The sequence below is a fragment of the Papaver somniferum genome, chromosome 6 (assembly GCF_003573695.1).
Source record: "Papaver somniferum cultivar HN1 chromosome 6, ASM357369v1, whole genome shotgun sequence".
NCBI lineage: Eukaryota > Viridiplantae > Streptophyta > Magnoliopsida > Ranunculales > Papaveraceae > Papaver > Papaver somniferum.
The window spans coordinates 65,310,694-65,337,957 of record NC_039363.1 but is presented as its reverse complement, the minus strand read 5'-3'; the positions used below and the strand labels follow the sequence as shown (position 1 = coordinate 65,337,957).

Below are 27,264 nucleotides of genomic sequence, written 5' to 3'. Positions count from 1 at the left end.
AAAACGCCTTTACTGTTTGGTCTATAATTATTTAAAAATATAAAACAGACAAAAATACCCTTCCGTGTTAATTTTTACTTATTTTCTTGTAGCAGTTCATTATGTGTGATGTACCATCAAAGTTCATTCTTACAATTGAAAACCTAATAAAAACCAAATTAAATCACATATGAACGAACTTCATTATTTCATTAAAATTCTATAAAAAATTCATTATTAAGAAAACCCCCTACATAAACCTATATAAACCAGAGTTCATTTTTGGAATGAACTCGTCATAAAACCTATATAAAGCAAAGTTCATTTCTGGAATGAACTCCTGATAAAAACCTATATAAACCAGAGTTCATTTATGGAATGAACTCCTGATAAAAACCTATATAAACGATTATGTTCATCAACAAAAACCTATATAAACCAGAGTTCATTCCAAAAATGAAGTTCATTCTAGGAATGAAGTTCATCTTAAGCAGCAACAACAAAAAACCCATAAATCTTCATCTTCAACAGCAGCAACAGATTTCTAGGATTTGACGAGTTCATCTTCATCATCATCTCCAATAATAGAAACATCAAGAAACCCAAAAAACCTAATTAAATCTTCAAAAACAACGGATTTATCTTGAGTTCGTCTTCATCTTCATCATCATCACCAATCGCAGCAAACATCAAGAAAAACATAAACCTAATTAAATCGTCAATAACAGCAGATCTATCTTTGACAACAACAACAGTAGTAAAAGATGAGTTCGTTCCATAAATAAAAAACATCAAAATCATCATCACAAACCAGAGTTCATTCCTAAAATGAACTCCGTCATCTTCATCTTCTTCATCAACAGCAGCAACTCATCTTCATCCTCTCCATCATCAACAACAACAACAGACGAAAAAACATCAAAATCTTCATCACAAACCAGAGTCCATTCCAGAAATGAACTCCGTCATCTTCATCTTCTTTTGTAGATCCGAAACTTTCCCAAGCATGTGAAGATGATAAAGGTTCATCATCATCATAAATAGCAGCAAAATCTTCAACCTCACCCTCTTCATCATCAAAACAGAAGCAAACATAAAAAAAAGAAGGCAAAACTTCATCGTATTCATCATCATCATCGTTCATCTTCTTCATCACTAGCAGAGAGAAAATAGAGAGAAGAGAGAATCGTTCATCATCATCTTCATCTTCTTCATCACTAGCAGGAAGAAAATAAAAAAGAGAAAAAGAGAGAGAAATTCTAGATCTAAAAATATAGGAGAGAGAAAGTAAATCTGAGAATGATTTATTCTCTCTTACTTTTTGATTATATATATGGTTATAATCTAAAAGGGTATTTCTGCCACTACAAGATGACAATTACATCATCCATGACATCACCCTAGGACCAAACTATAATTTTTAGGACCAAACTATAATTAATATTACCAAATAGGACCAAACAGACAGTTGACTAGGTCAATTGACTAGGTCAATTGGACTAGACTTTCTCTAATATATTATATGTAGGACCAATTGGTATTTCCTACCAACATAAACACGAGGCACTCCATACATCTGAAACATGATCGAGAATAATAAACTTCAGTCGAAGATTTTGAGTTCTAATACCTCCACTCTAAATTTTAGCTCAGTAACCTATTAACATTTGTTCACGGGACGGTAGATACTCCACCTTTGTTGCGTTATTTGTTTTTGACTTAGTGCTATTATTTTTGTTTAGTTAGTAGATTAGCTTCCTTGTATTTTTATTTTAACATTGTAATTCATATCCTAGTACAAGGTTTAGTGGTACTTGTAGTATTTGTAATTCCTCCTTGAGCTCTCTTAAGTTAGTTTAAGAAGCACGGGGTGTTTGTTACAAGCTTTTTATTAGTTTATAAGTGTTGTAAGTGCTATCATATAAAGCACAAAGCACATTTTCTTGTCTTAGCTGTAAGTACTACCTTATAAAGCACACTATTTAGTCTTGTTGTATCTTAACCGTCTCTAGTTTGTGTTTAGTAACGTTAGTAGCAGTATTACTAGTAACCTCTGTCTTCTCTGGTAATCACCACATGATGGATCAAGATGAAAAAAAAGGAGATAGACAGTAACCGTCTGGGCAATACACCTCAGCATATGAACGCAATTGCAGGTCTAACCTTTTTCTTTTTTAAAACAAAAAAAGAGCGAATTATATTAAAAATAAGAGGTGACAAAGGAGTGACGACTTACAAAAAAAATTAGAAGTAATCAGCGATTGCCAATCACAGCATCCCAGTTACAAATTAGGGTACTCAAAGAGTATCCATCAAAAATCTTAGTAGGCAGTGCCGCCCAAATAAAAAGAGTACACTTTACAGAAATTATAAATTGACTAAGGCTAAGTCTATGGGCTACATATCTAGCTGCTAGATTGGCCATCCACGTCAGCCAGGGCAACCTCCTAAGTCCTATGGGCTAGATATCTAGCAGCTAGATTGGTCATCCACGTCATCTGGGATCACTATAGAACGCTATTTGGTTCAGCGCTGAGCGCTGTTTGGTTCAGCGTTTTAAATCTCAGCCGTTAGATCATAAAATTTATCTCCCAGCGCTGAACCGTTCAGCGTTAAAAACACTTTTTGAGCGCTGAACCATTCAGCGTTTCAATCTCGCTGCTAGTTGAACTGCGAGCACTTGCTAGGAGAGAGAACTAGCCAATGCTAGTGTTAACTTTTTTCCCACACTTTTTTCATGATTTGCAACACTTTTTGGCCAATCTAGCAGTTCAATCTAGCCCATAGGGATTAGCCTAACATCTTCAATCAAGCGCATCGAACATCCCTACCATCAACTAAGCTCTTACGGACTCTACCGTGTGCATCAAAAGTACAATTTTTCTTGTGAAAAGTATTGAACGAAGGCCTTCCAATCTTCGACTCCGACATCTCCCCCGATGCATCTCCGATCCGAAAACCGCTACTCATGCTTCGCTGCAGTGTTTTGCTATTTTAAATTCACGCTTCGCTCCAGTGTTTTGCTATTTTAAATTCACGCTTCGCTATAGTGTTTTGCTATTTTAGATAGTTTGATAAAATTTTATTGATGTTTCATTTTTACGATTTTACCCCTCATGGAGGCACGTTATGAGACCTCCTTTTCGGTGGAAAACGTAAAATCTCATAGACGATTTCCCTCTTTTCCTTATAAAATCTCCTGGTCTCTGTATCTCAAAATTTCGGAGTTGGGGTTTGGCTGTTTATCCTCCTGAGGCCGAACACACTCGTGCTTCTGCAGTACTCTTCCTACCGGTCCGTCGCGAACTTCCAGAAAAACATAAACATCATTCAGATTACGATTGGAGAGAGAGACACACAAAGTAAATTTTGAGAAAGAAAGAGCACGAGAGGGAGAGTTGCAGAAGGAAGAAAAAGAAAATGTCAAAGAAGAAAGCTTTTAGTGGTTCAACTATGACCCTCAAAGATTTTCATGGCGGTTCAATCCCTTCTGACCTTCCTCTTCCTTCAGCTCCTGGAGCAACGTTAGTGCCCTTTCTTGAACCCTTTCATTCCGTATAATTCTTATCACTTTTGATTAGTATTTGTTAAGAATCCAATCTTTTATTTTGTTATTGAAACCCTAGATCTATTGTCAGTGATTTTGAATGTTATTTCGGTGTATTTAATTAGATCTATGAAAGATTGATTTTTCTTTTTTTTGTTTTGTTTGTAGAGTTACAAGGCCTTCATCAGATCGTGGTGGTTATGATCAACAGGCACCATGGGGAAATCCAATGAATCGATCTGATCACCGCTTACGCCCAGGATCTTCTGGTACTAACCGAAATTTTGATGACAAAGCTTCATTTTTATCTCACCCTATACACATAGGGAGGAACTTTGATGAGGACGAACGTAAACCGTTGGATGGTATATCTCATCCAAGAAGAACCATTAGTGATGAAGTTATTCGAGCTCAACCAACTCGTCATGAGATAACCAAACTTGATTCAGTGACATCTGCAAATTATTCAGGACGACAGGTGTTTAATAATCCAATGCCTCAATCCACAAGTGGTGGAATTCATTCTTACAGGTATGGTGAATCCAATCCTGTAGGTGGGAATAATCAAATGCTTGGTGGCAATAATAGTAATCAAGGTGTTCCAAATGCTTGGGGTGTTAGAAAGGAAGTAGGTGGTGCCAATGAGCAAGTTCATTCTTCTAGCTGGTCTGAGCAAAGTGCCATCTCAAAATTCGCCCAGGCTAGTGCATTAGATAAGGTATCTAGATGGCAAAACAAGCCAGTTCCCCAGTTTCATCATCACCATAACCAACAACCAGATGTCGAAGTTATACATTATGCCGAACCTGAGAGATATAGTGGTTTGAATACAATGATTGAGAGAAGGGGTAATGAAGCTAGGTTTGATAATAGTGTAAAAGAGTTGCCAAATTCAGAGAGGGCAAGGTCTCCTATATACCCAGAAGCAAAGGAGAGCAGTTCTCCACTTTATCAGGATATGCTTCGACCTGTTTCAACTGATGGGAAATATTCTGGTGTCCCCAAATTGCAGCCACCAGTATCTGAAGAAGTATCAGAGAGGCGTAAATTGAAGCTTCTTCCAAGATCAAAGCCTTTGGAGGTTTTGGAACCTTCTATTGCGGAGCATAAGATGGTATGATTTTGATCTGTGTGTGGTTTTTGATGCTTGTTTGAAGTCTTATTTTGGTCAACCTTATTAATAGTTTGGTTCTTTCGAATTTAGGGATACCAACAGGTAAATGACCCTGGTCATGGAGCAGCTGTTGCTGAGTTGCATGGGAATACAAATGTTCCTAAACTTGGTTTAGCTGGAAATGAGGGAGGGGGTCCATCTGTGGAGCGACCAAAGTTGCATCTGAAGCACCGGTCTCAGATTGCTGAACAAGTGGAAGAAACTGCTGCAAAAGAAAGGTTCGTATAATTTGTATGGACCTCTATAAACAATGTAACTAGTTAGAAGCAGTTACTAGTTTTTTACTTTTTTTGTTCACGTGCTGTTATCTTCTTCTTACCTTGTTGTTTAGTAACTGAAATAATCGAAAAGTAGTCCCGCAGTATCAAGCTGGACGAGTACCATAAAGAATACATTCACATTAGTGTAAATCCTTAGACTAAATCCTAATAGGTGTAAGTTACTACCGTTTATGGCAACCCCATGTAAGAATGCTAACAGTGTAGAACTGAACAGAATATTCCATTTGCATGTTTAACTTGCTGAGGTTTGTGCGTAGCAATTAACTCAATAAGCCAAAGCCTCTTGGGGGTATCTTTGGTACCCTCTTTATACATAGTAAGATATGAGTAATATGAAAAGGTTGTCATCATTTGTTATGTTCATTGTTCATGAGTTGGGATTCATATTTTTACTTTCCAATTTCCATATTTTCTCTGGCTTACAAACCTAGGAAACCGACCCTTAGTACGTGACAATAAAACTTAGATGCTTTGGATTTGTTAGCATCTATCTTCTTCACTGATAGGAATCAATTGTTTTTCTCTTCTGTTGCAGGAAATCAGTGTTTGGTGGTGCTCGTCCTCGAGAACTGGTAAGCAATTTTGCCACCCCATTGTCATACAAACACCACAAGATGAGCTTCATAATCTTACAAAGTGATGATGAAGTCATTTAAAGATAACCAGAACCCCGTTAATATGTTTGTATCGAAAATGTGGTGGTTGGATTATGTGTGATTAACAAATATAAGTTTCTTCGATTTTATTTGCCTACGTCGAAGCACCTCAAGAGTATAGAATGATTTTATCCTGTTTCAAATTAACTAGTGGACCTATTCTGATGCTTACGTGCACTAGCCGATTGATGGAATGATTATCCTCTTTCAAATTAACTAGTGGACCTAGTATGATGCTTACTATGCATTAGCTGATTTAATAGTGATAGAGTTGCCCTTCTGATGGCTCTGCTTGTCACTAGTCTTTAGGGGTTCGAGGTTCCGTGTTATCTGCTCAGTCAACAGCTTTGCTACTTGGTAATTTTGTTAATCACTGGTGCTGCTTCTGTAACTTATATGATGTTTAATTTCTCATAGGTTCTTAGAGAGCGTGGAGTAGACGATGTAGTTATCAGCAACCTTGAATCAATTCAATCACCCAACAGGTAAATGCTCCCATTCCCCGGTTTTCATTTTATTACATTCTCTTTATCCTGTTACCAATTCTATTCTTTGTTTGTTTTCTAAAACATCATTATTACCTGGCATTTAAAGGGTCAAGCCGGAGGTTCACAAGATTGAAACCAAGGCAGAACCTGCACGTTTTGGTGAAAGGTCAGAGAATGTGCATGTTGATCACAGAGCAGCAAAGGATCCTGAGAGGAAAGATAACCGAGGCGATAACCATAAAACTGATACCCAGAAGAGTTCTTGGCGTAAAGAGAGTTGGAGAAATGGTAATAAAGCGACTGAAAAGCAGCAGCAGCAAGAACCAAGGCCTGAGCCTGAGACCTGGCGGAAGCCTGTAGAGCAATCTAATCCTGCTCCATCTGATGGTCTTCGATATGGAAAAGCAGCTTCTGCTTTGGAACTTGCCCAAGCATTCTCAAGGTCGGTGTCCACAAATCCAAAGATACCTGATCGTATTTCTAGCCAGAAGGGCATGGCTGGTCAGCCTCAAATTCCATTTTCGCGACTAACAGCAACTACAACAACAACAGCAACACGAGAGATTTATTCAGGGAGAACACCGAGGCGTCAGATTAACGGATACTGAAATGATCCGAGTGTTACTAGTAATAGGTTCGTGACTGTCTTCAGTTTAAATGTTTTCATTGGATTGATGCAGCTAAACAATTTTTTTTTTTTTTTTTTTATGGAAAGCAGAAATGTCAATGCAGAGTTAGAGTTTACATGTGGAGAGTCTAGACCCAGTGTGATGGATAAGCTTCCAACTGACTGAACCTTATTATTGCTGACTAGCCAACCTCCTGGTTACCACAAGGTCCACACCTTTTTTTCGTACACATAACATGCAAGTTTCAACTAACAAAAGCCCAAACGATTTTAGCCTAAATGTTCTTGTTGATATATATGTACATTCTGTCACCGCAAAAGAGTCCCTAGGCATTTAGAGTATAGACTTTACAAGAGAGAAACTTGTTGGGCTGATGTAGAGTTCCTTCTATTCGAATGATTTTTTGGGGACCATGTTGTTTTTGGGACCATTTTTTTAGTAAGACATCTAGGTCACCTCTTATCTAGATATTTATATTAATACCTAAACTACCCTCCTGGTTAATTTTTGGTAATGATTAGTGTAATCATTAGTGAAATGATTAAGCTAAAGAAGTTGAATTATTGAGAGAGTAAAATTAGAGAAGATGAAGCAGAAAAACATGGAAAATAAATTTTTTTTCCAATTCACTAAGCTTGAGTATTCAAGTGATGATAGCTCATCTGATTCTTCATCTCCATCATCTCCTAGAGTATTTGTTGATCTTCACAATGATCTAGATATGAGTTATTTCTTAGATGGTGAATGTATTTTTCCACAAACTCAATCTCAAGATGAAAATGATGGATTTTACCAACCACAACCGGAGGAAGAGTATTTGGGTACCCAAGTATGCTTCAAACTTAGATAATGGTGGTTGAATTGGTCCAAATATTCATAAAACTGTAAATTTTTATAAAAAATTCCTGCTAGGTTCAGGTAGTTTGGTTACCAAGTGTGATGAACAGGTAACCGAATACGGAGTTCGGTTAATAAATGTCAAGAACATACAACCGAACACAGAGTTCGGTTTCTTTCTTCAAACACACAGGTAGCCGAACTTTAGTAATAAGATTTACAGAGGCATGTTCGGTTAGTTCGCAAACTTCAACGCAACCAAGTTCCCAACCGAACTGCAGGTTAAAAGTAACCTAGTATTAGAAGTTCGGTTGGTTCGCAAACTTCAACATATTTTGCGAATCAACCGAACTGGGCTTATATATGCATATATGCAATTAGGCAAACGTTCGGTTACTACGAAATTTATTTCTTGGCGAATTAGGTAGAGTTCGGTTACGAAGTTTCAAAGGTAGAGTTCGGTTACAAAGAAAACTTAACATTTTGGCGAACGAACCAAACTTTTGGATTTCTCATTATTTTCGTAAACTAAAGTTCGGTGATATCCTTATTTTGTGAAGGAACCGAACTTATGGACTTGTGTTGTTCTAATATAAGGAGTTCGGTTAAAAGTATTTTTTGCGAATCAACCGAACTTTGAGTTCGGTTAAGAAAAAAATAATTCGTGATAACCGAACTTTTTGCGACGAAACTGAACGTTTTGCGACGTAACCGAACTTTTCTCTGGAAAAAGAAAACTCCATTAAACCTCTCCGCAACTTCCATTTTCAACTCATTTTGATAATTACTTCTCATTTATTCAACCAAAAACGATGATAAGTAATGGGTTTGTGAGAATATCTTTGTTAATGTTTTAAATTAAGCTATATATATAGAGGTGGTGGTGGTTGGTGGTGGTGGTAATCGGTGGTTGGTGGTGGTGATAATCGGAGATGGTGGTGGTGGTAATTGGCGGTGGTGGGCGGTGGTGGCGGGAGGAGGTGGTGGTGGTAAACGGTGGTTGGTGGTGGTGATAATCAGAGGTGGTGGTGGTGGTAATCAGAGGTGGTGGGAGAAGGAGGTGGTTATATATATATATATATATAATAGGTGGTTATTAGATTGGTCTTAAATTAAATTAGGTTAAGAGTAGGTTAGTCAGTTCAACGTTTTAGGACACCCCTTATAACTATAGGGAGGGTGGCCTAATAAAATCATGGCCCCCTCAAAAAAATGGTCCCTGAAAAATCATTCTTCTATTTGCATAACAGTTCATCTACAAATCACGCGTATAGACTCGCAGGCGATACCTTGTTGTAGCTCTGCACAGTGACGTTATGGTTAGGTACTCTGGCTTTTGAACTTGTCAAGGTTATAGCGACAACAGCTTTAGGATTCAGGTTGATGTTGCATCTGTTTGTCCAATTAGGAGTGTGCCGTGCTGGCGCATCATGGCACCGTGTAAGCTAAAATTTAGTAACCTAATATAGGCGTTTAGGAAATCAATCTAGGATTCTTCGTGACAAAATAGATGGTTATGGGTTGTTCTAATGCAATAGCATACGGCTAAGTTGACCTCCATTTCATAAGAAAAAAAAAAGAAAAGAAAAAGTTGACTTCCAACAAATAAAACTCGGGATGATTGGGGTGTACCCAAATTAATTGGGGTATACCTAATGAGACAAAAGCTAGGTCATTTTGAAGTAAAAGAAGCCACCCCTTAACCTTGTATTTTCTAAATGGTTAAATTTTCCCTGCAATCATTAACACTAATTTAATTGAAACGATTAGATTACTTAGATTAGTTAGTTGATTTATATGAGTGGATTTGGAAATAATTAAAAGTAAGAAAGAGTATGAAGTAGTAGAGGAAGTTTTGGGGGGGAAAAGTTAGGGGTTTTGAGAAATTTGTGATATGAGTGATTCAAATCCTGATTTTGAAGTGGGGAGTCTTCTAACTTTTCTCCTAAAGATGAGTACTTGTATGATGATATATCAAATCATGATCAAATGGATTATATGCATGATCCTCACTTTTATTTTCCTCAAACTCAAGATGGATATGGAAGTGATGAATGTCTTGAGCCAAACGTAGAATCCAATGACCAAGAAGAAGAGAATGGAGCTGCAAGTAATCAGGTAGACAACTTACGTGGTGAAGATTGTGATTTTTCCATGCAAATGATCGACTTTTTTTCCCACTTTTGCTGCCTAGTATCGGCAAGGTCGACGATTGTCGATCATGCCAACTGTTAGCGCCGGCGTGGTCTTAATTGCATAATGCTCCTACTTTTCATGAGCAGTGTTTAGTCTGCAAGGTAGAAAATTTGAACCCTGCCGACTATAAGATTTGTTTGCAACACAGGAGACGTGATTTGAAAATGTTTAAGCCGGCAGTGTTGGGACTACGTCGACCCTGCCGACTATAGTTTGGTCAACACTTTGTTAATCTTCGACCATGCCGGCTTTTCTTTAGTCGGTGTTGTTTTATATATCGACCCTGCCAGCTATTGTAGTACATATCAACTAACTTGTGATGTTTTGTATATTGCATTGGTATTGATGAAGGGTCAGCCTCAAGCTCACAATGTTAGGGGTCCTGATACTTCCTCACATTATGCTAATGATTTGGAATGGAAAGAAAAAGACGACGCGGTCAATTGGATTGTTGAGAAAGCAAATGAGAAGATGTGCGTTCTAGTGAAAAACACCCAACAAAGAGATACACGGTTTGAAATGGTATGCGAGTGTAATGGGTCGCCGGACGCAAGTCACAAGAGAAAGGGTTATGTGTATGATAAGGATACCACGAGGGTGTACAAGACGAAGTCAAAGAATTGTGGATGTCCATTCAAGATTATTTTTTGGAGGAACAAAGAAACCGATAACATGTGGAGAATGAATAGAGTTGATGTTGGTTGGCATAACCATATAGATCCGGAAAGTCTTGTTGGGCACTCCCAAGTTTCCAAGTTGAAACCGCACGAGTTCACTCTAGAAAAGTCGGATGCCTTGAAAAAAGTTCTTGGATCAAGCTACTCTTCTTCCTCCTCTGATGATGTGCATTCTTGATAGTTGAGGGGATTGTTAGGACTCTCCATAAACCTTATAAATTCTTCAGGATCTTTCTTACCCATCAGAAATAACTTTTTTACAGGGCAATTCTTTTCAGTTTCATCTTTAAGATTTTCTAAAGTAGGATAAATCTTGTCAATAAATTCCAATAGCTCTGCTGCATTGCTAACAAGACAATGGATATCTTCTAGGTTTTCCTCTGGGAACCTAAACAATACACAAGTAAAAGATTTAAAAATCTAAATTCTACACATTGAAACATGGTTCTAGTCACCAGTCGGTACGGTCGATAATCTAAATATTGCAGACTAATACTTAGTTGGCGGGGTCGTAATCATCTACCAAGCCGACTAAAACACAGCCGGTAGGGTCGTATTAAAGAAAGATGTCGACTCTTAACTCAGCAAAATCAGGTTTTTGCGACCTAAAGTCGGAACGATACAGTCTTAACAATATGCCGACCAAAGGAAAGTCGGAAGGGTTGGTTATTGATTACCATGTCGGTCCTGGTTAATGTTCCACAGTCGCCATGGATGTTATGAAAAGTCGGCATGATCTTCATGTTACGACCTTGCGGACTAACACTAAAATCCTAAGGCCGACATCCTATTTTTTAAAAACCATGCCGACTAAAAATCCTGAAAATCATAGTTTTCGATTTCTAACTTAATATAACAATCGAAAAACACAAAAAAATAATGGGTTTGAGTTTAGAAATCACTTACAGTCTCCTTTTCGCCGGTGGAGGGTTCTTTTCAACATTCTCAGGGATTGGATTTTCGGGTTTACTGATATCACTAGTTCCAACTTTTTCCTTACCTTTTCCCTCTGATTTGGATCTTTTGATGTTACCTGTTGAATCTCTATTGCTACTTGATCGTTTAGTATCAACCATTTTTTTTGTAGAAAATCAAAATTGAAATTTTTGGTTGATGGAATAAGATGAAGGAAGGAGAAGAGCATAGGGATTAGAGAAGATAAATTGGAAGAAGATTAAACGGTTTTTAGTTTTTAAGCTTAGGGTTTATTTTTTAGGTTAATTAGTACAGGGATAATAAAGTAACTTCACCCAGTTTTAACCTCCCCTTAGTATGGCACTATGTCCATATAAATATGGATATACCCCAATTAATATGGGTATATCCCAATCAAGCCAGGAATTAAAAATCTTATAAAAAAGAAAAACAAAACAAAACCTAACCTAATTCTATTTCAAAATCAAATCAATTTCTTCTCCTCTTAACAGTAAGAGAAAAAAACTCTACCCTCTTTAGGGATTCGAAAATTTTATAATTATCGATTAAAAACTATACTAAAGATGGGGAAGAAGAAGATGAAGAAGGGTGATGAAAAATCCAATGACTCCAACCAACAATATCCTCCCATCATTAACCAACCGCCAATCCTTGAAGACCAAGAACTTGAAAATCCTCAACCAATGGTTTATGTGAGGTAAGATTCTAAAACCCAGTTTTTATTTGTTGTTTTTGGATATTAAATAGGTAAGATTCATTGAAATAGACTTGAAATCATTATGAAATTGATTTGAAATTAGGGTGCAAAGATATTTACGGTTTGAAAATTAGGATGCAAAGAATTTTACGGTTGAAAATTTTGATATTCTGAACGTGTTACGGTTGGAAAATGAAGAACTTGCAACCGTAAATTTGATTTGCATGCCTTTCCAAGGTTTTTTTTTTATTTTATCGTAATCTTTGATGGTTGGGTTCGACTAAGACTAAACCAACCATGAATAATCCTCGAAACTGAAAAGTTTTAAAAATGGTTTTACGGTTTGATTGTCTTAGTTATGTGACCAACTGTAACTTTCAACGGTTGGGTTTTTTGTGACCGTAAAGCTTCCACGGTTGGGGTCGATTAAGACCAACCCAACTGTAGAAAATCCTGGTACTTCTTGCTAACATCATTCATATTGAATTAACTCTGGTTTTATTGCTTGTTTGTTGTAGGAATACTAATAGAGAAAAAACCCAAAACCAAGAGAGGTAATAATTTAACACCAATTACACAACCGTTGGATAACTTTTCTAATGAGCTACTAACATACGAGCACGTTCTTCATAATCTTCCATGGTGATAGAATATGTCAAGGGTTCCCATTCTGTTTGGAAATTAGCCCATTTTAGCTCGCCAACTTGTTATCCTTCTTAAATATCTCTTTGGCTTCCTCTTGTTGATCTTCCGGTAGTTTTCTTATTATCTCCACTTCAATTTTCTTTGTTTGACGGATAATAGTCTTGCACTTAGATTCATTACTATTCCACAAGTAGAACATGCAAAGAAGGTTATGAGCATATGGTAAAACCATCTCTATTGCATGCAACTACGCTTGTTCTTGTCGTTAATAATCACCTTTGGAGTTGTTTTCGGGAAAAAACGACCTGCTGGATTTCTAGTAAAAAGTGTTGGAGGAGGCAAGTGCTCGCTGAAGCAAGTGCTCAATGAAGCAAATCGTCTGAACCTTTATACAAATGTGTTGCACGTGAATACTTTGAGTTCGAGAGACTAATCTGTAGGACCCTGGCCTAAACCAAGACAATGGTCGTTCCAGGTTCAATTCTGTCACAAGAGGAGGAGAAGGGTTGGTCTGTAGGGAGGGAAGCTAAGAATGTGTGGAGATCAATGGAGATTGATTGACTGTGATGTGATGTGTTGAACTTCTTTGAAGAGGAATCATTTTTGTAGACAAGAGGAATTCTCTGTAGGTGTCTGATAATTGATAGTGATGAATCTTACTCGTATGTCACTATTAAGTTCTGTAAACTTAAGTTCTGTTATCAAATCATAGGTTCAGAAACCTATTTATTGTATCACATCAATCTCCTGTAAGTGGTGGCAGTTTAAGGAAGTGGAAGAATGGGAAGTGGGAGATCGTGCAAAAACCACTTTCACTTTGCGTGGAAGACTGGGTTAGTTGATCATTCACTATTCCATTTACTCCTTAACTGTCAGCGCGACTTACCACATTTATCATATTGGATGCATTACACATCGCACGTGTTGTAGGCCGCCATACCAAAACCCTACTGATGTCCCCTCATGTGACATGAATTGATTTCTCATGTGAAAGTCTTCTTTGTAGACGTATTTTATATGGTCAATCTTTGATCTAAGACTACGTGTCTTGATTAATGAACTGAACAGTCGAAGTTCAAAGTTATGATGGGTGAAGCATGGAATGTTGGACAAAAACATGCTTTGCAGATCATGAACGTTAAATTAGGTCACTGCTGACCATGACATATATCATTATGCCAGTTAAAGCAGTAATGTTAGTCCAATGACTTGGATATGGTTTAGTGAGATTGTTGGATCGATTATAAACCGTTATATTGGTGCACTGAGGACTTATGAAAATAATCATTACTGAATGATCATAGAAGGTCTTTATTAATCCATGTGTCATGAGTCAGTCGAATAACAAGGAGAGATTTAATATTAAAATAATGGTCTACTGACGAACCAAATGTTGGTCGATGGACCAATGAATTTTTGGTTGATCAACTAATGGGATAAAATACTGATAGCTAAATCAATATAAAATACTACATCCCGAATATTGATAGTTCAATCAATATGAGGAACACTTCTCTTTAGAGAAATCAGATATTGATAGTCGAATCAATATCACCAGGGCCGGTTCTGAACCTTGTTGGTCGTGACCACGTTGCTAACTAGATAAATTAGGGTTATTGACATATGAAGCAATTGATGATTATGGCAAGTACTACTAGTCAGAGAAAATACTGCTAGATCAATGAATAATTGGTAGTAAAACAAAACAAAACATTAATTAAAAATAATGGTAGCTGGACCAAATATTATTTAATTAATTGCTAGATCAGTATTAAAATATTGGTGTTTGAACCTGTTTAGAATTATGCTAGACAGAGCATTCAGTTCAAAACCCTAATTTTGATCAATGAATGATCATCTGAGATCAACTAATGGATGAGAGAGAGACCGTCTACATTAGGTGATGGACCGACCATGTAGTTCCCAGATGCTCAACTGAGCACTCACCAAACTCCTTTGCAGAGCAATTGGTGAAAGGATGATTAATTGTTTCTTAATCATTATTAAAATAGTGCTTGACTGAGCAATAGGTAGCAAAATCTAATTACGGAGAGAGGAGGGACCGACCAAAGGGGTATGGAACCGGCCCTTGGTGGTCGTGGGACCATCTGATGGTAAGTAGATCATCTTCCCAGTTGTTGGAGAGAGTTTGAACCAAATATGGACTTTGGATGATTAGTTAGGTCAAAAATCATCAAAGGAGGTGAGACTGGCTTTTGAAAGCCAAAGGGCCGACCATAACCGGTCATGGTGGCATGCCCGTGTCCCCATGCCATCTGCGGACCAATCCTGAGAATTTCAGTATTTTCTGATAGTCCATCGAGCATTATTTCATTCTTCTATGAAGAATTTGAGTTTGAATGGAACTCTTAACATTGGTGGAAGAACCAACTATTAAAAATATTAAAATAATATTGTTTTAGTATTTTTCTTGGTAGAAAGACATAATGGTTGCGGGACCACCTGCTTTGCTAACTATATAATCCATGGAGAAGATATGGAAGTTATAAGAGTTTTGATCGAAAGAGGAAGTCCTTGAAAAAGGAAACCCTATATACTAATAATAATAAAATAAAGGAAAGAGAGGGGGACCGGCCAAAGCCGACGGCCCGGACGGCTGGTTATCCATATGAGCCCGCCCCTTACGGTTTCCTAAGTTTATTATTATTTTATCTCTCTTCCTTTTCCTTCTTTGATCAAACTTCCATATCCTTGTTCCTCCATGTTTTTGGATGCTCCTTTGAGCATTATTACTAAATATACCCGTGTCTTTTACTCGGAGCTTACTCGAAGATGCCCTTAATGCCCAAAAGGTGAATATCCATTACTTATACAATGGAATTCAGCTGAGAAAAGCCATGGATCCTGATTAAGTGAACATTAGGGTTTGATTTGTGCATTTCTAGGAATTCAACCGATGCATACCGCGACTAGAATTAATTGCTCTACACTAGCATGTCGCATGTCTAGGAGAAATTGATTGATTCAGATATGATTTGATCAGCATCGTATTTATTCTGAATATTAGTCTGGTCCAGACACCAGAGATGAACTTCGAATTCAATAAAGATGCTGAGTCTTTCAGCTTTAATCATGAACTATTGGAATATTAAAAGTTTTGCCTCAGAAACCCTAATATCGCCGTCATATATTATTACTGTCATGATATTACAAAGATGCAATTTACTTCTCTTGCGGAAGGTGAATACATGAATTTCTTATGATTCCGATACTGACCGGAGATGCATAATTTACGATGTAATTTTATGAATATGACCTTCGTCAAAAATCCACCATCAACAGGAGTATATCCCTCCACGTAGGACAACTTCACTTGTTCTAATGCCCACACATAACTCTCTTCGAATTCGTCTTTCAAGAAGCAAAATGCAACACTAAAAGGGGAGTTGGTAGAAGTTTGTCTAACAAAGTTCAAGACCTTGAGCTGATACTTGTTTGTTTTGTACGTGTAATCCATTAGAATCAATTGATTGGAGCACCGTCCGAACTTTCTAAACTCTGGATGATCCAATAAAAAATGCTTTACTTATTTATCCTCATCGTCATCATGGAAAACCAAGAAATTATGCTTTCCCAATACACTAATTGTTGCCTTTGATTCATTTCTTCCCATTGCTCACTTTTCAATTTTTCTTTGGCATTGTGGATGTTCAGTACAATAGAAATGCTGTTTTGGTTTCCATGATTTAATCGACCGAGGATATCAACAGTCTCATATGTTTTTGGGCCATGAAATCTACGATCAACTTTTCTTTATCTGTAAACTGTGATACATAAGGGTGCGCTAGCAAAGTCTCCGGTATTAGGTGGTTATGATGATCGCATACAACTTTATTTAAAAACCAACCTTTTTTTCTCTCGATGTTGACCCTTAATTCAAGCTTGAAAGTGCATCCGGTCTTCTTAAAGAAAATAGCATTCTTCCTCTCCGTTTTTCCTTTATACCCCTTTTTTTGCATGAATTTTATGCTTTCCATTACACTCGCAAACCATTTGAAAGTGTTTGTTATTCGTTTGATTGTTACAAAATATCACAAACATAATTAACTTTCCACGTTCTCTTTCCCATTGCTTTGCATCGTCTTTGTTTTTCGATATCTACATGGTCCAAGAAGACAAAGTTAGAAAAAAACTTACCCACATGGTCCAAAGGAACGAGCAACATATCTTTTCATTAAAAAATAAACCTAAATCATTTAAATAGTGATGGGTAATATCTTCATTTAGAATTTCATTTGCTTCAGGTTGATCATCCATTAGGTGAAGTACAAGCAGATTTGTCAACCAAAATATAACAACATTAGTCTAAATAATGACAACAAAAATAAATTTACAACCAGGTTTTTAGAACATCAAACCCAACCGTAAACCTTGTTCTTAGCCATAAATATTCAATTCCCAGCCTTAGAAACAAAAACCATCCACAAGATTATTTACAGTTGGTAAAAATTCAAAGGAACCTAACCGTAACTATGTCTATGGTTTATTTTTGTTTTGAATGCCCAATCATAACTAGTACAATAAAATAAACCCATGCACATAATGATATATGGTTGGGTTTGGTTAACCAAAACATAGCCGTATTTGTTTTACGATTGGGCTCCAATTTTATTCTAGTTACTGTTTGAACGAACTCCAAACCTATCTGTGAAAACGACTTACGATTGTCTATGAAGGGCTAACCCAACGTAAGTTATTCTATAAGGCTAAAAAATTGAATCTTTTTTTATGTGCTTTAACTAATTTTGAACAATAAAAAAATATATTGTAGTTAATTTATAGGTGTGCCTGATTATTTCCATCCATTAGTTCGGTTTATTTCTTCAATTGGCCGAGATTCACCATCACTTTGGGTTAAAACCTCTCTACCATCTAACAATTTGGTTATTTCCGGATCTCCATCAAGAGGTATGTAAAATTTGATTTCTCTATCATATAAGGATTCACCACTCTGAACTTGTCATTGGGATCACTCATTCTGATAGAGTGAATCAAAATCTAGGTTTTTAAAGAAATCTCCAAAAAAAAAAAAAAATTCTCTTAACTTTTTCTTCACACCAAAACTAACACTTGATCTGATTTGGTTTCTACACTAAATATAAAAGAAATTCATTAATCTGAGCATTCACTAATTAAATTATTTCCACTAATTAAATATGAGTAGTTTAACTATTATGAAAATATTCTAGATAAGGGGCATTTGAAATTACTAACTAACGACCTAGTTTTATCTTATTATATAACCCCCTCTATCAGGGACGGACCCAAGATATGTTTTTTTTTTTTTTTGGGTGGGACTAATTTGACCAATGTCACCAAAACGGCCTAAGCCCGCGACAATTTTTTGAATTAAGCCACACATTTAGTGGAATGCATAATTCTTCTTCCGAGGACTAAACATCGGGTTTAACACTAAGATTCAGAAAACAATTACATATGAGGCTATTACATGAGTACCTCACTTAATTCTCTTTGCATTTCCATGAATCAATTAAGCCCCTACAATTAAAAGTTACTGAAAGAATGTTTGGAGAAAGTAAAGTTGTATTGCATTAGGTTAAAAAGATAAGATATAGGGCTGTCCTTATATAGAAAAGACCCTGATACAAGATAGACTAACACTCCTATTACACTTGACAAAACAGTTAAAAGATAAATGGTAATACGATTCTAACACTCCCCCTCAAACTGAATTGGGGAGTGCACATACATCAGTTTGCATAGGACTAAGAAAGAGATAGTAGAATATAAGCGTAAAGTTATTATAGAAGTAGTGAATAAAAAATTTGCAAATGAAAGATTCTTCAAACTTTTTTAATTGTGGTTATGAGAAAGTTGGCGTTTCTCTTCAATTTGTAGTATGAGATAGTCAAGATACCTCTTCAAATGGTTGTGTGACATAGTCGGAATACCTCTTCAAATGTGGGTGTGAGATAGTCGGAATACCTCTTCAAGTTTAGTATGAGATAGTCAAAATACCTCTTCAAAGTTGTAGTTTTGTGTTGGTTAACAGACAAAAGTTTTGGTGTTCTGTGTTGGTTAACAGACAAAAGTTGTGGTGCTCTGTGTTGGTTAACAGATAAAAGTTTTGGTGTTCTGTGTTGGTTAACCGACACAATTGGTAATGGTAATGGTAATGGTAATGGTAATGGTATTGATTTGTCTTGGAATTTGTTTAAATTTAGTTTGTTGATGATGGTTGGAGCTGTGGTAATCTCCATCAACAATCAAGTACATTGAGAACAAAATAATGTATCAATTATTTAAACAATGATGACACGGGTGTTGAAATGTTGTAAACTGGTTTCCAATGGTAATAAGGTTTTGAAGAAAATTGGTTTTATGAGATAGTGATCAAAACCATTTGACACAAATTATTTCATTGAAATTAGTTAAAAAGAGACTTGTACCTTGGTATGAAACTTGATTTAATGCAAGAGATAATTAGCAGAAGAACAATGAAAAGCAAAGAAACTTGATATTCAAAAAATTAGCATAAGAACAATGAAAAGCAACTCACAGAGATGATGAACTTCAACCAAAATACCCGCTTTCTTATTTTTATGCATTATTAAGAAATGAGTGATTTAGATAATTAGGTTTTGAAGTTTTGAGTAGAGTGCTGCAAAAGTTTTAGGATGAGAAACAATTGGGAGTTTGCTGGAAATTAGGTTTAAAAGAGATTGCAAAGTTTAGGTTTAGAAAGGTTGAAAAAAGTATGTAACATGGTATTTCTAATTGTTGTTGACATTGAAATCACGTGGAAGACGAAGTTGAGCAAATTTAATCGTCAGCAAAGTTTTAACAGTTAGTTGTGATTTGGTTTTTCAACTTCATGACTTGATTAAAAACCAAAAACAATGAGGTTTTTAGAGGATTGGATAATATTTCTGTTATATCGATTTCTGATTTGATTTTAGGGCTTGGGTAGGTCGTGGGATCGGAGAAATGACTAAGGTTTCTCCCTGGCTATTGATACCATGAAAGAATGTTTGGAAAAGGTAAAGTTGTATTGCATTAGGTTAAAAAGATAAGATGTAGGGCTGTCCTTATATAGACAAGACCCTGATACAAGATAGACTAACACTCTTATTACATTTGACAAAACAGTTAATAGATAAATGGTAATACTACTCTAACAACTATCTCACTCATTAATCGACAATAACTTCTTCCCCGCAGTCAGGTATCCTTTAAGAACCCCCGAAACTCCTAAAATTCTATCAAAGTTCGAGACCTTACCTTCTTATAAAGACCATCTGAATTGTCTCCAATCAGCTCGAGGGCGAAAAAGAATCGCTTGTGGTTGGATAGTGAGCTTCTTTTAAGATACAAATAAAATAACAGTTATTACATATACTAATAAAAATTGGACCTGTGATGGGGCGAGCTAGTCCAGTTTAGCCCATCATAGGTCCGCCAGTGCCTCTATTGACTTTCTAAGCCCCTGTATTAGGTTTCAAAATTTAAATACATCACCATTGATAGAATATTTGGATCAGTGGCGGATCTACACCAAGATTTGGGCTGGCTTAAGCCACCCCCAAATTGAGAATTTTTTTTAAAATAGGTAGTGGAGCTTAGCTGATGACAACGCAAATCCAGTTGAAATTGTTATCAAGCCACCTCTAACATGCATAAACTTTTTCCAAGCTAACCCTAGTTCCAAATCCTAGTTCCGTCCCTGATTTGGATAGTAAGCCATGCTCCTGAAGGATCCGGAAATAAATTCTAATTGGTTGAGTTGAGCTTCGAAAAACATTTATCATGGCTGGTGCATGGGGTTCCCGAATTTTATGAAAGTTACCAAATCCACGGAGAATAAGATAATCTTCACAACTAGACATGCCGGATTAGTAACTCCTATGACAGCTTTAAGATTTAGTAGATGACACAAAGGAAGCCATGCTCTTATCATTCATCTACAGTGATCGATAAGATGATAATATATACATTCATTTATCACAAACTTAAGACTTCTACATTTTCTATGTACCACACGCACAAAAGTCGTCAAAACGAGAAAATGAGAGAAGGAAGAAAAAAAAAATTAAATTGCAGATTTAGGAGTCCCCGACTGTTCTGAGCTCCACGAATCAAAACAAGAACGCGGTCGGAGAGAATGAGGGTAGTACAACCGGCACTGGATCTCGCCTGAGAAAAAAAATGTAAGTTATCGAGTTATCTCCCGACCTAAAATAGTATGACGGGTGTTCTGCATTAAATTTTGCAAGTGAAATATTGACGGAAACCACAGAAATGTAAGACCATTGTTAAAATCCTAGAATGTATGATTCTTTTTTTCTTAGGTCTCCGTGGGGACACTAAACAATTAATTTGTGCGATTCAAGTTGGAACGGTGACGGAGGATGGAAGTAACATCGTTTTCCTCCAATTTTTTAAGATAAGTCACGAAAACCACGAGGATTAGACTAAAATTCTGAGTGACGTGTAATCTAGTCGAGAATATTTTAGTAATCACAAAATAAATTTAGAGTTATCGCCAATAATTCACTTCACGGGAATTAAAATGAAAAGAAATAGACTTCTCACCGGTATTCATTGTCTGATCTTTGATTCCGACGTTGACGATCACTAGAACGAATCCTAGCCCTTGAATTATCATTGCCTGCCCCGATCTTTTTATCAAGTGATCTTGATCTAACCGTCGTTGTTATACGTTCAACATTTTTCACAACAATTTGGACAATTTTATCTTCAGATATTGCAGTCAGAGAAGGCTTCCATTGAGATGACATTGATTTGGATTTCGTCATCGTTTTCGTTGCCCGTTTTTTCACAGGTGACGCCGATGTAGAAGAATTATCGGTATGATTATCATTGCCGACGACGACGGGTGAAAACGTCGTCGTATCCTCCTTTTCTTCGACGAGTTTAGAAGAAGAAGGAGATGGGTTTATAGTTGGATTCTTTGTAGGTGGTCGATAACATGCAACAAAATCTAATAAGAATTTCATCTTTTTGTTACTATTATTCTTGGAAACCACAGACTCCGATGATGATGATCGCATTACTTCAGCCATTGTTGAAAAAATTCTCACTCTAGAATTTGACTCGCTTCCTCTCCAACTTGGATTGCTCGACGTGTTAATAAGAGTTTCCCAACAGTTGTATTTATAAGGCTAATTCAACAATATCTTGATCGGGTGTTTTAACACGGGCCATTATAATTTTAATTACTGATTATACCCTTGTTATTGATTTTGTTGACTATTACTGATTAGTTTTTTTTTTTTTTTTTTTTTTCCGATAAACAAACAACCTTTTCATTAATGGAAATTGGAGATTACAATGAGTTTAGAATTGAAAATAAGAGAATACAAAGTAACAAGAATGTAATGTAAAAGTACAATACCGAGAAATTCGATAAGAGAAAGAGAAGGATTACCGGAGTAAGACAAATACAAATATGAATAAGATCCGATAAGATCGGAGGAAGAATGGTTTTTTTCGGAAGTAAATTCCAACCATTTAGTTTGTTTTTCTTCTTTAGAAAGATATGGTCCCAAATTAGGAGTGATTTGCTCAAATCTCTTGTAACTAGTGATGAAGATTCCGTCGTCAAAGAAATCACCGATGAAGTTGAAGATTTCGTCGTTGGAGAGCATCACTATAGATCTTGGATCCAACTCAATAACAAAGAACCGCCATTAAAGCGAAGATAAACCTCTAAAAGTAGATAAAACCATCATAATTGTGTAGATAAGCAGAAAACATAATAAAAATTAAGTTAAAACTACTAGCTAACCTAGAAAACAAGATGAAAAAGCGGGGGTCTAACAACCACACCCAATATTTCGTTTAGCCAATCTGTATGAACTAACTCCAATATAATTCCAAGAGAATCAACTAGACAGTCAGACTCAATCAAGGAAAATATATCCAAGAGTTATATCTCAATTTCTCAAATCAATCTGCAATAGAACATATAGAACTCTGTGAGCCGGATTAATATGAGAAATAACTTGGATGGTACCAAAGACCAATATTCAAGCGTCAATCAATTTCAATCAATAACCAAAGGTTGGATTTTCCAATTGATTGAACTACGCAAAAACCCGTGATAAATAACACAGACACCAGAAATTTTGTTAACGAGGAAACCGCAAATGCAGGAAAACCCCAGGACCTAGTCCAGATTTGAACACCACACTGTATTAAGCCGCTACAGATTCTAGCCTACAATAAATTAACTTCGGACTGGAATGTAGTTGAGCCCTAACCAATCTCACACTGATTAAGGTACAGTCGCGTTCCTTACGTCTCTGAATCTCAGCGGGACTCTACGCACTTGATTCCCTTAGCTGATCTCACCCACAACCAAGAGTTGCTACGACCCAAAATCGAAGACTTGATAAACAAATCTGTCTCACACAAAAAAGTCTATTGAATAGATAAATCTGTCTCCCACATAAATACCTAAGAAGTTTTTGTTCCGTCTTTTGATAAATCAAGGTGAACAGGAACCAATTGATACACCGGTCTTATATTCCCGAAGAACAACCTAATAATATCAATCACCTCACAATAACTTAACTATATGGTAGTAGAACAAGTTATTTTGGAATCACAAAGAATGAGACGAAGATCTTTGTGATTACTTTTTATATCTTACATATCAGAGATAAATCTCGAAAAAATCTTAGAGAAGATAGTACTCAATAGCATAGAACAAAGTAAGATTAGAACATGCAATTGCAGAGAAAATAGTTGGGTCTGGCTTCAGAATCCCAAAGAAGTCTTTAAGTCGTTAACCTATAATGGTTTTAGGAAAAACCTAGGTTAAAGGAGAATCGACTCTAGTCGCAACTAGTATCATATAGGAGGTGTGGGGATTAGGTTTCCCAGTTGCTAGAGTTCTCCCTTATATAGTCTTCAAATCAGGGTTTGCAATCAATGTTACCTTGGTAACAAAGCATTCAATATTCACCGTTATATGAAACCTGATTTAAGATCCAAGATAATATCTTTCCACCGTTAGATGGTCTTTAGCTTGTTACACAAAAATGAAATATACCTTCATTTAGATATGGGTAACCGTACCGAAACATGTATATTGAGTTGGCTCAATAACAGTTAACCGAAGTTAGCCATATGAACACTTTTCTCTTAACCTTGTTCATCTTAACACTTCTAGATCAATTGATAATCAAATGAATCTAATTGTGTTACTCATAGAGTTGTTCAATTGTTTATATTCTCATAGAAGTATACAAGACACAATTGAAGCAAAATCGGATTGATTCAAAAGAATCAGTTCATGAACATTTTAGCAACGATTTGCAAAGATTGCATTCCTTAATTTATAAATGTATTTGTTCATGAGTATGAAATCATACTTAACTGATTTAAGAACTTGAACCACTTAAGTTTGAAAATGGGTACGCGAACTTAAGTTCCGGACATTGGTCACAAGCCGACAATTTTCAAACGGGTACGCAATCTTTAGTTCCGTACCGAATTCAGTTGAAACCGTTTGCGAACGGGTACATAAACTTGGTTCCCGAACTTCAACAGTTAAATCAGTTTGCGAACGGGTATGCAAACCTAAGTACCCTGACTTAAACAGTTCAATAAGTTTGCGAACGGGTATGCAAACTTCCGGTCCTGAATTCCGTCAAAATAGTTCGTACACTAAGTACACAAATCATAATGTATCCAGACATGGGTTTTAGCTCTTAACTCCCATTTCGTCAAGAATAATGATGAACGTGGTTAAAGCAAAAACCTTTCCAACACATATTTCGAGAAAGATATAAGCGATTTAAACTCATCTCGAAATATCAATTGTATATAATGTAAAGTCTATATAGCTATACGACTTCTGTCTCAATAGGAGATATAATTGAATAGACTTCTGAGTGATAGATGAGTTCAAGTCTCCACATACCTTTTGTTGATGAAGTTCCACAAGATCCCCTTAGTAGTTATTCGTCTTCAATCGATAAAAGTCGTGAATTCTAAAGCTCAACTATACATTCTATCCTAATCCGAGACATAGTTATAAGTAGATTAAAGCAGTTCCTATGGAATGAACAAACTCAAAGTTTGTTCATTTTGCTCCCACTATGGACTCAACAAACATGAAAAATGGATGTTCAAACCAACAAATTTGTACATTTTTCATTGAGTTAAAACATGTAACGCGCGCTAGATTATAGGCCGGGCGAGATTTCCTCCAACGCTGGCGCTTGTCTTTCCATCGTCCGCTTGTAGTTCAAACGCCGGTGTTTTTGATTAAGACGCCAAGTTTTTCTCAAAAGCGCCAACGGCTCCTTCCATCCAACGGTTGTTACTCATTTTTGTTTCCCTATAAATTCAGTTCATCTCCAGACTTAAAAGTTACACCTTCTTCATCACTACCTCAAAAAATTACATAATTTCATACCATCTCAATTTTTCTTTGTTCATCTCCAAACAAAACTATTCATATCAACTCAATCTACCAGAAAAAATCTCATCTCTACAAATTTCATTTTTAACAAATATGGCATCCTCACAAAATCGATCACAAAAGCCATCACAACAATGATCACAACAACAAACACCACAACAATCACAACAAAGAAGCGCACGAATTTCTGGTGTCAATTATACGATGGATGAAGAAGAGTCACTTTACAGAAGTTATGTTTTATATACATAGGATGAAATCAATGGTATTTATCAAGAAAAAAGAACTTTTTGTGAAAAGATTTTACAAAAATTTAGTGAAGAAACATGTAACCCTAATAGATGTGATGGCGATGGGTTGTCTCATCGTTTTCACACAATTTCAGCAGCCGTTAGTGAATATGTAGCTTTAGTGACTCAAATGTGGCACAACAGAATAAGTGGTGAAGGCGAACCAGATGTGGAACGAAAATGTCGGGAAGAGTGGCAAAGATCCCACAAATTGGGCTTCCAACATGAAACTTGTTTCACCATTTTGAGGGTGCTTAACAATTTTAATCCATACTTGTTGGAAGGTCATCAAGTGCCTGCAAGATCACCACATGGTCCAATCTCGCAGGATTTTCATAATGGAGGGCCATCTTCCTCACCTGATGGAACTCCAAGTAGTCAGAAACAACACAACACTAATCTAGACGTTAACACCAACGTTAAGAGAAGAAGAGGAGCTGGTCAGAAAGCTGCTAAAGCAGCGAGAGACGCATCCCAACGAGCATAAAAAGGAGGTTCAAGCGAGTTCAACTATGATGATTACAAGGAATTCGAAATGCAGACATCAGCAGATTGAGTCAGAGACCGTGGCATTGCTTTAAATAATCAACAAAAATGTCGTCTTTCGCGAGAACAATACTACAGGGATAGTAAGCTTTCCAAGTTACTCTCTTTGAACATTGTACTAATGAATGAACGACAATATGCTGCAAGGACTAAGCAAATGGATGTGGTCGAACAACAACAAGCCCAGGCCGAACAACAGCAAGTCAATGAACAAGTCCTCCCTCAACAAACTGTCCAGTATGTGAATGTGGAAGAAAAAGATGATGCCTCGGAAGAAAATGAAGATGAATACAATCTTGCTAACTGATTTTAATTCTTGTTTAGTTAAGTTTAATTTAATTCAGTGTAGCCGTTTAATTTTATTCAGTTTAGTTTAGTTTAATTTAATTGTAATTATTTATTTAAAATTATTTTTAATATAATTGCCTCAATTTTAAAATAAACAAACAACTTTAAATTAAAAAACCAACAACTTTAGTTAAAAAAAACATATTAATTAAAATAAACAACAACACTAAATTGAAAATAACATCTATCTGCCTCTCCATCTCCCCTGCGCATCGTCTCTTGCTCCTTTTAAAGCCCAAAGGTGCTTAGTTAAATATTGTTTTAGTTGTGCATAGATTCCACGGTTGTGGAGTCTTTCAGTGGAAAGTCTATATTCTCTTTCCGGGCGCCCATGCTCTACCACAAGATTCGGCCTCAAATCTTCATTTGGAAAACTAGTACAGGTTGGGTCACGCCCGGTTTCTTCAATGACCATGTTATGCAGAATGATACAAGTCAGCATAATTTTGTTCATTTCTTGAATATAAAAAAAAGCGTGTCGGCCCAGCTATGATGGAAAACTTCCTTTTCAGTATGCCAAAAGTGCGTTCAACATCCTTTCTGCGTTTCATTTGTTGGATGTTAAAATACTTCATATCCTTCGAAGATGTCGGACCAAAGCCTACATGTTTATAAGCTTGAACCATAGTTGACCATTCTGGATTGATTTCGTCTGCTAGATATGAGTGTAGTGATGATCGTTGATGGTGAAATTGCAGTGAGGCGCGACCCCATTCTTAAGATCTTCAAACAATGGTGACTTATATATGAGATCGTCATTTGAACCCGGGAGTCCAAAACAGGCATGCCAAAACCAAAAATCATAAGTAGTTGAAGCTTCCAAAATTACAGTTGGTTTTGGATAATGACCCTTATATTGGCCTGCCCATTCAACCGGACACGCATGCCACGTCCATTGCATG

At 36.5% G+C, this 27,264-nt stretch overlaps 2 protein-coding genes across 3 annotated transcripts; one reads left to right on the top strand and one right to left on the bottom strand.

Annotated features, from left to right (window-relative positions):
• Positions 1-3,195: 3,195 nt before the first annotated feature.
• LOC113287814 lies at positions 3,196-7,002 on the top strand. 2 transcript variants are annotated; one of them, XM_026536652.1, is made up of 7 exons: positions 3,196-3,503; positions 3,695-4,640; positions 4,731-4,918; positions 5,517-5,553; positions 6,055-6,122; positions 6,232-6,759; positions 6,844-7,002. In XM_026536652.1, exons 1-6 carry the CDS (start codon positions 3,400-3,402, stop codon positions 6,731-6,733), a joined length of 1,845 nt encoding a protein of 614 aa, XP_026392437.1. In that variant the 5' UTR covers positions 3,196-3,399; the 3' UTR covers positions 6,734-6,759; positions 6,844-7,002. The 2 variants fall into 2 exon arrangements, with proteins under 2 accessions (XP_026392437.1, XP_026392436.1); XM_026536651.1 differs by having other exon boundaries at positions 6,232-7,002.
• Positions 7,003-20,677: 13,675 nt separating this feature from the next.
• LOC113287813 lies at positions 20,678-21,881 on the bottom strand. The gene is made up of 2 exons (XM_026536650.1): positions 21,317-21,881; positions 20,678-20,917 (listed from the first exon to the last, which is right to left on the bottom strand). Exons 1-2 carry the CDS (start codon positions 21,805-21,807, stop codon positions 20,860-20,862), a joined length of 549 nt encoding a protein of 182 aa, XP_026392435.1. The 5' UTR covers positions 21,808-21,881; the 3' UTR covers positions 20,678-20,859.
• Between the last annotated feature and the right edge of the window lie 5,383 nt (positions 21,882-27,264).

What these genes read in the sequence shown, in the direction of transcription:
- LOC113287814 (XM_026536652.1), top strand. Translation starts at nt 3,400, where the DNA reads ATGTCAAAGAAGAAAGCTTTTAGTGGTTCAACTATGACCCTCAAAGAT. An exon ending in GTGCTCGTCCTCGAGAACTG is followed by an intron (nt 5,554 to 6,054) that starts GTAAGCAATTTT and finishes AATTTCTCATAG; the next exon opens with GTTCTTAGAGAGCGTGGAGT. An exon ending in TCAATTCAATCACCCAACAG is followed by an intron (nt 6,123 to 6,231) that starts GTAAATGCTCCC and finishes TGGCATTTAAAG; the next exon opens with GGTCAAGCCGGAGGTTCACA.
- LOC113287813 (XM_026536650.1), bottom strand. Translation starts at nt 21,807, where the DNA reads ATGGCTGAAGTAATGCGATCATCATCATCGGAGTCTGTGGTTTCCAAG. An exon ending in AGATCAGACAATGAATACCG is followed by an intron (nt 20,918 to 21,316) that starts GTGAGAAGTCTA and finishes TTTTTTTCTCAG; the next exon opens with GCGAGATCCAGTGCCGGTTG.